The sequence below is a fragment of the Sycon ciliatum genome, chromosome 1 (assembly GCF_964019385.1).
Source record: "Sycon ciliatum chromosome 1, ocSycCili1.1, whole genome shotgun sequence".
In the NCBI taxonomy this organism is placed as follows: domain Eukaryota; kingdom Metazoa; phylum Porifera; class Calcarea; order Leucosolenida; family Sycettidae; genus Sycon; species Sycon ciliatum.
This window is the reverse complement of record NC_088643.1, coordinates 61,863,182-61,876,304: the sequence shown is the minus strand read 5'-3', so window position 1 is coordinate 61,876,304 and position 13,123 is coordinate 61,863,182. Positions and strand designations below refer to the sequence as shown.

Sequence of the window (13,123 nt, the reverse complement as noted above, 5' to 3'; positions counted from 1 at the left end):
CGTAATCTCCCCCGGTCCCAGCCCGGAAAGTACTGGATGTGTGTAAGCAAGAGTACTCTTGCCTCTTGGGAGTCATCTTTGAAATAGCCCGGCTTGGCGGATAACTTGTGCCGGCAGAAAAATCACGTGGCAGAATTTGGTACTTTTTCTGGTATGTTTCATGCATGTTCGATAAGTTGCGGGATAAAGAAATGGAGCAGAATTCAAAGAAGTGCCTGCCATAATTATAAGGTTTGTACGGTTCTGGGAATTTCACTGCTTTTCGAGCAGAATCTGCCAAATTCAGTAGCTTGGCAGTGCATGCATGTGCAGTGCAGTGTGATCTACCAAGAGTTCAGGAACTCTATGAAAAGAAGGCGAAAAAGAAAAAATGTTTTGAAACAGTGAAAACTGAATCCCGCAAGACAAAAAATAATTGTGCTGACGACTATATTCTGCATTGTATTGAGAATTTGGTTGTATGGGAGAGAAGTGTTTGCAAATGGCCATGTCAAGTCAGTCCCCACAGCCTCTGTATGTTCTGCGAGGGCTGGATAGTGCGGTGCATTCAGTGAAGTTTCTGTCGTCTAATCTGCTTGTCTCTGGGTGTCAGACAGGAGTAGTTACTACGTGGAATTTGAAAACATTGAGGAAGAGTGCAGAGGAGAAAACTGCTCACTCGAAGGGCATACTGGGCTTCGAGCCGGTATCTACCGAGGAGTTTTGGAGCCACGGTAGGGACGGAAAAGTTTGCCTGTGGCGGTTTGGTAATGGCAACTTAGTGTGCGTGCGCAGTCTGGATTTGCTGACGGTAGGGTTTTGTCAATGTTGCAGTGTAGCAATAGATAGTAAACCGTTTATCTGCGGTGCATGGGACGGATCCGGAGAACTAGCAGTGCTGGATGTTGATGACGGTGCTCTTGTAGCGAAGTTTCGGCCACGGCAGTCCACACCGACCGGCATGTGCATGGCAGTAAAGGATATTTCAGACACGGAACACACGTCCAGAGTTCTTACCGCTCACGAAGACGGCCTGGTGAGGACGTGGGATTTGCGCGACACGCGCGAGCCGCTGAGCTCGCTGCGAACGCACTCGGACCCGATTTTCAGCTGTGCATTCGACGGCAATCAACAGCGTGGTGTGGTGGCCGGTGCACAGAGTTCACTAGTCAGTTTCTCGGTGGATTCCAGTGGACAGTTGAGCACAGGCAAAGCTGCAGAGTCCCCGTCGAGCGGCGTCACCAATGTTGACATCAGGAAAGATTCTAAGCTGATGCTGTGCAGTCTGACGGATGGCCGCCTGATGGCATATAGCTGGAAGTCGATGAAGACACTGGCAGTGATGAGTCATCACCTGCAGACCGTACACACGGTCAGCTGTGCCCCGGCCGGCGCCGAGCAACACGTGTTTGCAGCGGGTGGCAAGGACTGCACCGTCTCCCTCTGGTCGCTCTACAAGTAGATGGCAGTGCCAGCTTCGGCATGCGGTTTTGTGGACTGTTGAACTCGTACACAGCCCTCCCTCATGCCAGCTGTTTGATTCAAAGGGTACGCGAGAATTACTCCCACATTCGGTACATCTGTTCAGTTCAAGTACAGGATTATGCAGCACGTTGGAAACCTGTGGTTGAGTAATGCATGTTCAGGACACTATGTGCACTATTGCCAAGCAAGCATGGCATGGACTTGCACGTATGTGCATGCAATGTGGAGTTTACTGGTGCAGTGTCTGCTTGGAGCTCCTAAAGCTGATTTGCCGGTGCAGTGTCTGCGTGGAGCTTGCTGCTTCAAAGGACTAAGTGGTAAGTTGCCATCGAGATTGCAATAAAGAAAAGACTGATGTATTTTTGTGCTTGGGCATATTTATTATTAATTTTAATAGGGTGACTCTACTGTGGGTAATGTGGCACTAATGCCTAGTACCTTAGCAATATGATGAAAGAATACAAAGGAGGTGGGTAAGGGGCCATCCGGCATTATCGATAATTTTCACGAAACGAAAAAGTTTAGTTATGACCCCCCCCCCCCCCTGAACGAAAAATATTGACTTGACAGCTAGAATGGATTGATGTTTCAGCTATCAATATTTTTCATAACGAAACTCCTCGACCCACCCACCCATAAACGAAACTTTTTCGTTTTTGTAAAAGATTGATAATATGGATGGTCTCATAACACAATTATTGTTTTACAATGGTGTTACCCCCAGACCAGCACTTCCTCTACTATCCCTCTATCTCGTGCTGTTATCTCCAGCATGGGCTTGCGACTACTACTAGCACTAGTATCTGGTTTGGAGGCAACAGCGTAGTGAATGCCCAGTAGTCCTGGACACTTGTTCTGCGCCTCCATAGGCGGCACTGACTCACACTGCTGTCTGGAGTTCATGAGGTGTTTGTCGCACTGGAAACGGAGCACCGCTGTAAGATGGTATCCCTGGCGATGTTTGGACTGCTGCAGTGCTGTAAATCAAAGTCTTCCTGCAAAACAATTAGATTGGCGTAGTCGAACTCAACGGGCGAGGGGTGAATTCCCAAAGCACTGTATATTGAGCAGCGAGTGGTGCTTCCTTGCATGTTTGCAGAGTTAACGGTTCGATGGACTTCTCGTGTGCTCTGGATGGCAGTCATGAGTCAGTCAAGTGTCCAGTCCTGTAAGCAGTCCTCATGAAAAGCGCGAGCTCCCACTCAGGGAGCAACACACAAACCAGTTTTGTGTCCAACATTTTTGGGCCGTACCCATCTCCAGGAATGAAAATATGGAATTATTCTTGAAGATGGGTCCTCCCCGGAGATGAAACTAACCAGTACATTCATCTTTAGACAACATATACATCATGTATGTAGGTGATATAATAGGCCATTCACACGACGTGCAAACATTGGCACGCATGTGACCAAGATAACACTGGCAAACCGTGATCCAGTTCACACGGTGCTGAGCAAATTTTGCACACGTCAATGTATCCATAGTGATCTCCTGAAAATCCCGGGAAATTTTGAATTTCACTTTGTTCAAGCACTGCATTTGCAGTACGCACTTTCAACAACCGACACTTTTGCTGGCGTGCAAAGTATAATCGTGAGCACACGGGCTCCGGCCATGTTCAAAAATCAGTTGCACGCGTGTGTCCAAGTTTATCGTATGTGAGTAAATATCCTTGGAAACGATACGATAAAGGTGAGTTTGCACATCATGTGAATGGCCTATAGGCAGCAGTAAGTAGATTAGCTTGAACAAACACAAAAAAGGAGTAACGTGATGGTCTACAAGACAAGTACAAATAGTTGTTTTGGAGAAAGAAGGTTCAAAATAACTACAGTAAAACCTGGTTTAAACGTCCACCCCACGGTGCAAGCAAAAGCGGTCTTTAAAACCAGGTCCCACAGTGTTACTGTACAAAAATACCATGGATGCCAACATAATACCAAGAGTATATAACCCCCCAAGAGTGTGCAACTCCTGATACCCTTTCTATGGGGTACGCCGACGGCGAAAACTCACATCACGTGGTGCAGTGTCGCAGTTGTACGTTTCCAGCCCGTTTTTAGCGAGCAGCGGAGTAATAAAAAGTACTCTCCGACAGAAACTCACTGCGGGTATGCAAATCCCCAGCATGATCATGGCAGATATTCGGATTGCGCCCACGCTATCCTTCGTTTGTACGTAGTACGAACGTATCTGAGACACGTGATGTGAGTTTTCGCCGTCGGAGATCCCATATGCAGAGTTGCACACTCTTGGGGGGGGGGGGGGGGGGGGGTTATAATTATACTCTTGATAATACCTTGATGAAGCAATGAAATGAAATATGTATAACAAGATTCGGAAACGTTTTTCTTCGAGAATCATCGGTGAATTTACACCGAATCTTGCCTAAGGGAAAACGCATCGTAATATAATGCCAAGCCAAAGAATATACTTGATGATCGTCCGCGCCCGCCCCAAATTTGGGGGCTGCCCGGGAAATTTAATTTAATTTTCGGAGGTCCGCACGTACGGAAACCGAGCAGTTGCACTTTTCACAGTGAAACCTGGTGGGAATATCGATTTTGGTCACAAACTCGTGCATATTTTGAAGAATGCAAGCAAGGTTGGAATTTCGCAAAAAATGTGCTTTGTTTCTGGAGTGTTGTTTGGTTGGCATGAGGCTGCTCCATGTGCACCAACTGTTCGATTCTGTTCTAGATCGTACCAACCAAACACCCTCAGTGATCAAACAATAATGCATAAAAAAATTAAAAAATCTGCCCACCTCCCCATTTTTTTCAGAAGAAAAAAAAAGATGATTTCAAGTATAATCTTTGGCTTGGCCTAAGGGGCCATCCGTAAATATAGATATTTATTTAGAAACGAAAACTAGTCGTTTGGGGGGAGAGGGGGGGGGGGGGGGGGAGGGGGGTTGAGCGCCTGTTCGTTTCTTGAAAAATAGGGCTTGAAAGTGCTACGTCACAGCATAGCAACAATTTCAAAAATTCAAAAATTGGATCCACTTGGATCCAGTTTTTGTATGGATCCAAGCACATTTCAAGCCGTCTTACTCACAGCAAGGTGATGTAACCAGTGAAACTGACTGATTTGGCTACTGGGGGCGGGGTTACAACTGGTTTCGAAGTAAAAATCACCCCTGCATACGACATGAGTGGGTTGCTATGCACCCACATACTGAGGCAATAGCAAAGTCACACCTTAGTGGATCCAAAATAGAAATCTGATGTCAACTTAGTACTCCTTGGCCGTTTTTGACGTCATCACTTTCAAGCCCTATATCGATGTACATTTTGCACGCGTGAGCATGTTCAGAAAAAAGATCAAAAATATCGATACTATGTACCTTTTGTACATGTTCGTTTCTCAGGGAGGGGGGGAGGGGGGTTGAAGAGAAACGACTAGTTTTCGTTTCTAAATAAATATCGGTATTTACGGAAGGCCCCTAAGCTCAAAATGTGCTACCATGCACGCCTGATTGAAGGTTATACATAGTCATTTGACTACAAGTACAGTGCTGGTCAATGAAGTCCAGTAGCGTCACTCAAGTTTGCGCTTTGTACCATTTTGCAGCCTAGTGTTCGCAGGTCTAGCTAGGGCTGTGCAACACCCGGCATGTACTTGGGAATGAGTGACACGACTGGATTTCATTGAGCAGTACTGTACAATAAGGACTTAGGGCTGATTGCATTGTGACCAGGGTGTGAGAACAGTGGAAAAGAATATGCAGCAAGGATGTGAAAATCTACAATGTAAGAAAGTGTATACAATGTAGTGTGAGACACGTGACGTTTTCTTTCCTGACTTTAATATGCGTTCGGAAAGAACACGCCACGTCTCATAGAGATTATGGAATGAGTACGGGTTTTGTTGAAATCTACTCGTTCACCTATGCTTATGCAATATCCATATGTGTACTGTAAAGCGACAAACTTTCGCGGTGCGCAAATTTAGCGTTTTCATAAATTGGGCTGGTTTACGATGAGAAACTTTTGCGAGTCTATCTCTTCAGTCGGATCTTGTACTGTCTACAATCAATGTACGGAGGGGTTTGCGGCGTTTTATATTCGCGAATGTGTGATGGTCGCGAAAATACAAGTAGCGAAATTTAATCTCTAGCGAAAGTTTCTCATTTTACAGTAGGCAGCATGTATGTGGAATATAATTGAATGAAATGAGCGCACCACGGCAGAAAAAGTATAGAATACCGTATAGGTGCGAATAGAAGCCCAGGGGCTCTATTTTTCCAGAAGACACCCAGAAGGGGGGGGGGGGGGGGCTGTATTTGAGAGGGGGCTCTATTCGAGAGGGGGCTTTATTTTTTCAATAGAAACATCAATTTTTCACACCTTTCAAGATGATCGTTTCTGGCGGCCGCACAGTGTGTTCCCATTTTTGCATGTCTCTACGTTGACCCCAGAGGGCCAGAGCGATCCCGTACCTCCGATATGGATCTAGTGATCCGCAAAGCACACTGTGTTGATCGTGCATACCGTACATGGTTCATGTACTGCACTACAACGTACGGACTGTGGGCGCTCGATTAGAGCCCCGGGCTTTTATTCGAGATGGGGCTGTATTACTTCGAATGCCTCTGAGGGACGGGCTCTATTCGAGAGGGGGCTCTATTCGAAGGGGGGCTTGTATTCGCGCGTGTACGGTATTGGTCAATTTGCCATGGCAATATCTGACAGGCTATTTTGGATTAATTTAGAAAAGAAAATAGGGCTTGCTGCGTCAATTAAACACACACAAACTTCAAATGCAGTGTTCAGATATGCTATAATTAACTTGAAAGGAAAGGAAAGGGAAGGAATGAGTACTGTGGTGTGGCAAAGGCCGCCGGCATTCATGACCTGGTGACATTGCGAAGATGGACATGCACCCTTGACCAATCATTCCATCATGGTGTTATCTCTTCTATTGTTATGTTGTACCCGTCGTTTCTCACAAAAGGACACCAATTAACACAACAGGGAAACGAACAAGAACACAACTGCAGCTAGAAGCACCGCACACGGCTGTTCCCAGTGCAGCTTTTATCAATATAGCTGCGCACTGTAGCAACGACCTTGGATACGGTACCTTGGGGCACGCGTGCGTACGCGTGGGTGCGAACAGCACGATTTGTGTGATGTTCACTGCAAGAAATTTGAATTTTATGAATGTCCTTTGGTGGCGAGTGTCGACGTCCATTGATTGTCGACATGTCGATCTCTCTGTTTGCTGTAAAACATGCTTTTGCTTGTCCGTGGCATTATCGTCTTTCCTGTGAAAGCAACTTTCCTTTTTCTCACTACAACCTCCACGATGCGTAATTTCACTTGTGGTTCTGTCAACATTTTGCAAAACATGCATGCGGGAGCTGCAAACATATGGAGGATGAACCTCTGCAGAATCGCAGGAGACGTCAATACCAAAGCAGGTCTCCAGCTTACCTGCAAGTGGTCCTGCAACGTAGCTCTGGGACTTGCCCATCCGCGAGAATCTCATGCCACCAACTCGGCAAACCTGAGCCAGGCGTTGGCCATGGACGTCCAAGGACGCCAAGAAAAAAGCTACTTCCTCGCAAACCTGCAAAGTTGGCATGCTTGAAGATACGAAAACTAGGAAAAGGAACCCATGGCTTTTCGACACCCAGGCCAGAAAAGGTGTACCGTACCAAAAAGTCGCCAGAAAGTACAGCTTGTAACATCCGTGACTGATGACTAAAAGGATACACAAGCTTATCTAAGGTACTCACGCGGGAAATTGAAAAGCACTGGGAATATTCATTCGGTCGGTAGAATCGGTAGAGCAAGGGTCGTGGGTTGTTGGAAGCCAAAGTTGGACGCCAATGCATCGACGGTGCCATCGTCCCTTAACTTGCTGACCACGAGATAGCATTGTGTTGAGTCTTTCCTTTCCAGGAGTTGGTGCAGCACGGAAAGGAGTAATGAGCAACATCAATAGTGGGTAGGCACTATCCCTCACGATGTGCTTGTCATTCTGCAACAAACCACCTGTCAGATGTTCATGGAGAGGGGAATTCCAGAAGACTCTGGCGTTGTGGACTGAACCAGGCCATCCAGCTTACACATCTGTGAACAGCATTTCATGGTCACAGACAGCCTGCAGAAGAATTGAATGCCACCCCTTTCGACTGATGTAGGAGAGTGCATTCTCTTGTGGAGCTTGGCAGGGCAAATGGCTTCCGTCAATGGCACCCACAGCACCAGGGAAACCGCCAGACATGGTATGGAAACCAGCAGCTATATCGTCAAGCCGTCCTTCGTCGGGCCACTTGATGGTGGACGGTCCAAGGTTGATCACAAGCGCTGAGTGACACAACACATTTCAGGCAGGATTGGGCGGTTGACCTCGCCAAGTCAAACCGATCGGCTAATTGCCTATAGGGTTCCTGGTTGCTCAAGGTCCAAAGCGTCAAAAGGAGCTGTTTTCCTGTGTCTATCTTCTTCCTCCCAGATTTAGCATTTTTCGACAAATTCTAGAGGGCCAGCAATTTGACCAAGAAGGACTTTGTATGTACTTCTCGTCAGTCGGAAATGACTTCTGAACGTAGGATCTATCAGTGTTGGCACCGTCACCTCGTAATACCCAGTGACACATTCCCTAGCTTTCCGTTCCTGGCCAGGAATCAACTCGCCAAGCAAAGTGAGAACCTCATCCTCTCCCTCTTCCTCGTCGCTACTGAGTAGCTCATGGAGGGCTTGATCAACAGCTGCGGCTGCAATGGGCAATAGCTGGGCATCCATACTAGCAAAGGCAATACTCACAACAATCCAACACCATCAGGTTCTTTGAAGTAGACAGACACGTACATGTAGCTAGAAATTGACACCTTGATCTTTGCTTGCTAGTTCCTCCGTGTGCTAGAGTCTTGTTTGGTGGGTGCCGTACATGGACCGTGCATAATGCAAAACTGGTGTAGAGTTCTTCCGCGTATATGTTTGCACGTATGGCGAAAACTACTAATCCAGTAGAGTACCATTCGCACAGTTACCTCTACCGTCTACTGCTATCGGTAGAATTTCTCTTTCCCTACTCTACCAGTACAGTAGAGTGCCGATCATCCGCACTCCTCGGGGCGCGGGGCTGTCTCCAGGGGGTTCGGATGAGGTAGCGACCACCCATCCATCTAAAACATGCATATCCCCTCGTGTTAACATCTTTTACTATTTCTCTTCAGCAGTTCTACAGGAATTCGACACACTCCAGCTCTGCATAATGACACTTTAGGTACCCATTTCTATCCCAACCTGTTGCCATGCACCTTGTGCGCCATTGGAATGATGCACAGGGTGGGGAAAATCAGTAAAAACTCATTTTCGTCCCTTAAATTCAGTGCAAACAGGCATTTCGGATAATTGATCTTTCAGATAGTTGGCGTTCGGATAATCGGCATTCTACTGTAGCTAAAACTTGCGAACGCAGCCTTATTGTGCTTGTAGTCAATGTATCTGTGTGTATGTGTGTGTGTGTGTGTGTGTGTGTGTGTGTGTGTGTGTGTGTGTGTGTGTGTGCGTGTGTGTGTGTGTGTGTGTGTGTGTGTGTGTGTGTGCAGCCAGACATTCGCGGTCCTGCTTGTGATCCGTGTCCCGTTTTCTGGTTCCCTTTCCATAGGGGTGACACTTGCCCCTCTGGGCAGTCATGCTGCTAGTAGTAGTAGTAGTGTGTGTGTGTGTGTATGTGTGTGTGTGTGTGTGTGTGGCACGGGCACTTCTCAGGTGTTTTGAATGTCTGCAGTACTTACGATGCAGAGGTATTCCAGCAAATCCCCCAGCGGGAGGTCATGCACTCGCTAACGCAGCCACCGTCGGGAGAGGAGTTGACCCATGCCCTGAGACATCTGAAGAACGGCAAGGCTGGTGGCATGTCGCAGATCGTGCCTGAACTGTTGAAGGCTGGTGTGCCCGTCCTCCACCCACTCCTTCTGGACCTGCTTCAATCTGTCTGGTCGGAGGGTTACGTACCGCAGGACTGGCGTGATGCAGTGCTCATCCCCATACCTAAGAAGGGTGACCTTTCTCGCTGCGACAACTGGCGAGGAATTGCGTTGCTGGAGGTTGTGGGGAAGCTAGTTGCTAGGGTCGTGCAGAATCGGCTGCAAGTGCTCGCTGAGGATGAGCTACCGGAGTCGCAGTGTGGGTTCCGGCGAAACCGTGGTTGTGCTGATGCCATCTTCTCTGTCCGCCAACTGGTAGAGAAATCATATGAGCATAGATCGAAGCTGTTTTGCGTCTTTGTGGACCTCCGCAAAGCATACGACTCTGTGCCTCGTGAGGCTCTGTGGCAGGCATTGCTTCGGCTCGGTGTCCCCCCTCAGGCTGTGGCTCTCGTGAAGTCGTTCCATACGGACATGTTGGCGTCTGTTCGTGTTGCTGGTGGTTGTACCGATCCGATCTCTGTACAAAATGGTTTACGGCAGGGGTGTGTCATGGCTCCTGTGCTGTTCAACCTGTATTTCGGATTGGTGATGGAGCGGTGGAGGTCTGTTCTCAGGGAGCGCGGCATCGAGTCTGGTGTGGATTTCAGCTTCTTGATTAATGGACAGTTGTTTCCCCGTGCAGCTGGGCGACGTCGACAGTCTCAGACTGGTCATGCTGATGATTTTGAGTTTGCCGATGACGCCGTCCTACTCGCAACAACTCTTGCTGCAGCCGACCTGTCCCTGTCCGCCTTCTGCGATGTGGCATCCAGCTTTGGCCTCACGGTCAGCATGACGAAGACTAAGCTACTGGTCGCGGGCTATGGAGTCGCTGCCGCTGATTGTTCCGATCTGGCAGTTGGCAATGAAAGGGTTGAAGCTGTTACCTCCTTCCCCTATCTTGGATCTGTTATAACTCCGGATTCGCGAGCTCATGCCGATGTCCAGAGCCGCCTTGCGAAGGGTGCCAGGGCCTTTGGCTGTCTTCGGCGGATTTTACATGATCAGAGCCTGAACCTGCCTACTCGACGGCATTTGTATGTGGTATGTGTTCTCACCACGGTTTTGTATGGCTCGGAGTGTTGGACCCCATTGAAGTCGGACTTGGACAAGCTGGACAGGTTCCATCACGCCAACCTACGGTCAATCCTTGGCATTTCGCGCGGCCGCCAGTGGGAGCAGCACATTACATCGGAGCAACTACGCACACAGTGGGGTGACCCTACTCCACTGTCGTGCATGGTACAGCGAAGACGCTTGGAGTGGCTTGGGCACCTAGCTCGGCTTGATAACAATCGGTTACCCAAGCAGTTGCTCTTCGCTCATCTTCCACGAACCCGCCCGTTTTGCGGCCCCCGACATCGCTGGAAGGACGTTGTCCAGGCTGATCTGACTGTGGCCGGTGTGCACAATTGGTTCCAATCAGCCAACGATCGCGGAGAGTGGCGTGACATAGTGTCGGCAGCAGCGGGGGTGAAGGAGCCTGCCCCGAAGACGATTGTGTGCCACGTTTGCGGCCGCCTGTTTCGTCGGCGCGCCGACATGGCCCGGCACAAGTGCACAGCAGTCCGACAGCTCCCCATATCACAGCAGCCTGGGTCGGTGCAGTGTCCTGCCTGCAGTAGATGGCTCCGGAGCAGGGGTGGGCTTGCAGTGCATAAGTGCCTAGGGAGTGACAACTGTGACGACCGACCGCCTTTTGATGCTCCTCCTGTTGCCGAGGTCCCGGGGTGTACTGCCTGCCAGCGTACTTTCAAGTCTACTGCTGGCCTCAAGCGCCATCGCTGTGGACCCCGCCCGAAGCGCCCTACAGTGACTGATCGCCAGCACTTTGAACATCATTGCCGAGTCTGTAGTCAACGCCAGTTTCGGAGGCGACAGGACCTGGAGCGCCATTTGAAGCACTGCCTACCTCTCCCCTAACCTCTCTGACAGTACCTCCCTTTGGGGAGCGGCGTGGCCATTTCTGGCAGCTGTCAATAGTAGTAGTAGTAGTGTGTGTGTGTGTGTGTGTGTGTGTATGTGTGTCTGTGTGTGTGTGTGCCCATGTGTGTCTGTGTCTGTGTTTGTGTGTTTATGCATGTGTATGTGCACGTGCATGCGTACGCCGGTCTGCTTCATGCCATCCTAGTACACTGCGCTGTGCCTGGACGCCGGATTGGGTGATGCTGTGTGGTGTAAACAACGTGTGCAACACTTTTGGCTCTGATACTCGTCCCGGTCAGGTGAGCTCCCATATCTGTCTAATATCTGTCCAGGGTTCTTTCACATTCTTTTATTGTGGACGTTGTGCCTTGTCTGGTACTGGGTGAAGTCCGGGAAGATGGGGGGGGGGGGGGGGGGGGGCGGGGGGCAGGCATAGTCATTGATACTCTGTGTTTGTACTGGTCGGGTTGTACAGGCCTGTAAATAGAGTAGGCCTGGCATGGCATGCGTTATCGAGAAGGAAATGTGGGGCAGTGGCTTGTGTGTCTGTGTGTGTGTGCCCATATGTATCTTGTAACAAGTAACTGCTGCAGTGGTCGATGAATTCGTAGATGGTATCTAGTCACGGTTTGTGCCGGTTAGTGACAGTCGGGTCCGACAAGCACAACCAGTGGTTTGCACGCAGTGCTGGGTCTACCTGTTGTGGTGTGTTTGCTTTATTGTTCCTAATGGTGTCACTGGTTGGTTGGTGGGTTGGTTGGTTGGTGGGTTGGTTGGTTGGTGGGTTGGTTGGCGGATGCTGTCAGATATTCGCTCGTGGCATGCTGTGTCGTGCTGTGCAGTGCTTAGCAGCCTGGCGTCTTTCAAGAGCGCCTCACCGTGGTGGTGGTGGTGGTGGTATTGCACCTTGTTGCGTCCGACCGTGTCGACTTTGGCAGTTCCTTGTCAGATGCTGCGTGAGGAACTGTGGCTATGGGAGTGACCCCCCGTCAGCTTCCCTATTATCCTATTATCTCCGTCGGTAGTCTGTGGCCTAGGGTGTCATTGCAGCGACTGTAGTGCTCAGTCAGTTGACTACTCAGTACTGGACGTGACTTATCAAGGAAAGGGTTCTCGTGGGCAAAAAAGAAGAAAGTAAGCTCAGAAAGATGCGCAGTGCAATGTGTCACTCCAAACAGTGTGTGTGTGTGGGGGGGGGGGGGGGGGGGGCGTTAGTATTATTCTTGACGACTAAGTGCAGTAAAACGGATGTCACAGATCGCAGTAATGCAGTGCAGACAAATATTTAGTTTGGAGCTGACCTCTGCCAGCAGTGGATGCAGTTTTGAGAATCCACCGCAAGGTTTTCTCCCGCATCACAGAGGGCATGCATCTTCCTTGTTCCCTCTTCGTCTCTACGTACTTGCTTGTCTTCAGGTGTGTGTTGCGGACGGGCGACAGTTGCTCTTTCTCGTAAGGTCGAGCACCCCGTTACATAATTTACGCAACAGCTTACCACCACCAGAATAAATGATGTCACCATGCTGACGATCTCAATCCAACACAATCTTGTTGGCAGCTTTCGTCAACTTGTCTTCCGGCTTCTTTGCCCAATACCTGCCCACCATGCCCCCCCCCCCCCCCCCGCATTAAAAGAGAACAACTTCCAATACACTCGCTGATGGCTACATTATAGTCAGTTGAAATGTGTACGTACATTTGCACACGACTTCTTTCCGTGCTCAGTGATTATGCAGTAGATATGCATGTGGTGTGAAGTGCTCTGAAATGGTGAATCCTTGTGGTTGAAATCTTGAAAACATG

The 13,123-nt window shown here is 49.2% G+C and overlaps 1 protein-coding gene across 6 annotated transcripts in view; it reads left to right on the top strand.

Annotated features, from left to right (window-relative positions):
- Positions 1-422: 422 nt before the first annotated feature.
- Positions 423-13,123, top strand: part of LOC135804740 (guanine nucleotide-binding protein subunit beta-like protein 1) — a 32,652-nt gene continuing 19,951 nt past the window's right edge. For 4 of the 6 annotated variants that reach the window (XM_065318691.1, XM_065318692.1, XM_065318690.1 and 1 more), the window contains exon 1: positions 5,823-11,619. In XM_065318691.1, the coding sequence (XP_065174763.1) occupies positions 9,155-11,317 (2,163 nt within the window). In that variant the 5' untranslated portion in view covers positions 5,823-9,154 and the 3' untranslated portion in view covers positions 11,318-11,619. Of the gene's footprint in view, positions 1,782-5,822; positions 11,620-13,123 lie in introns of those variants that run through there. The other 2 variants (XM_065318694.1, XM_065318693.1) reach the window with 1 other exon arrangement.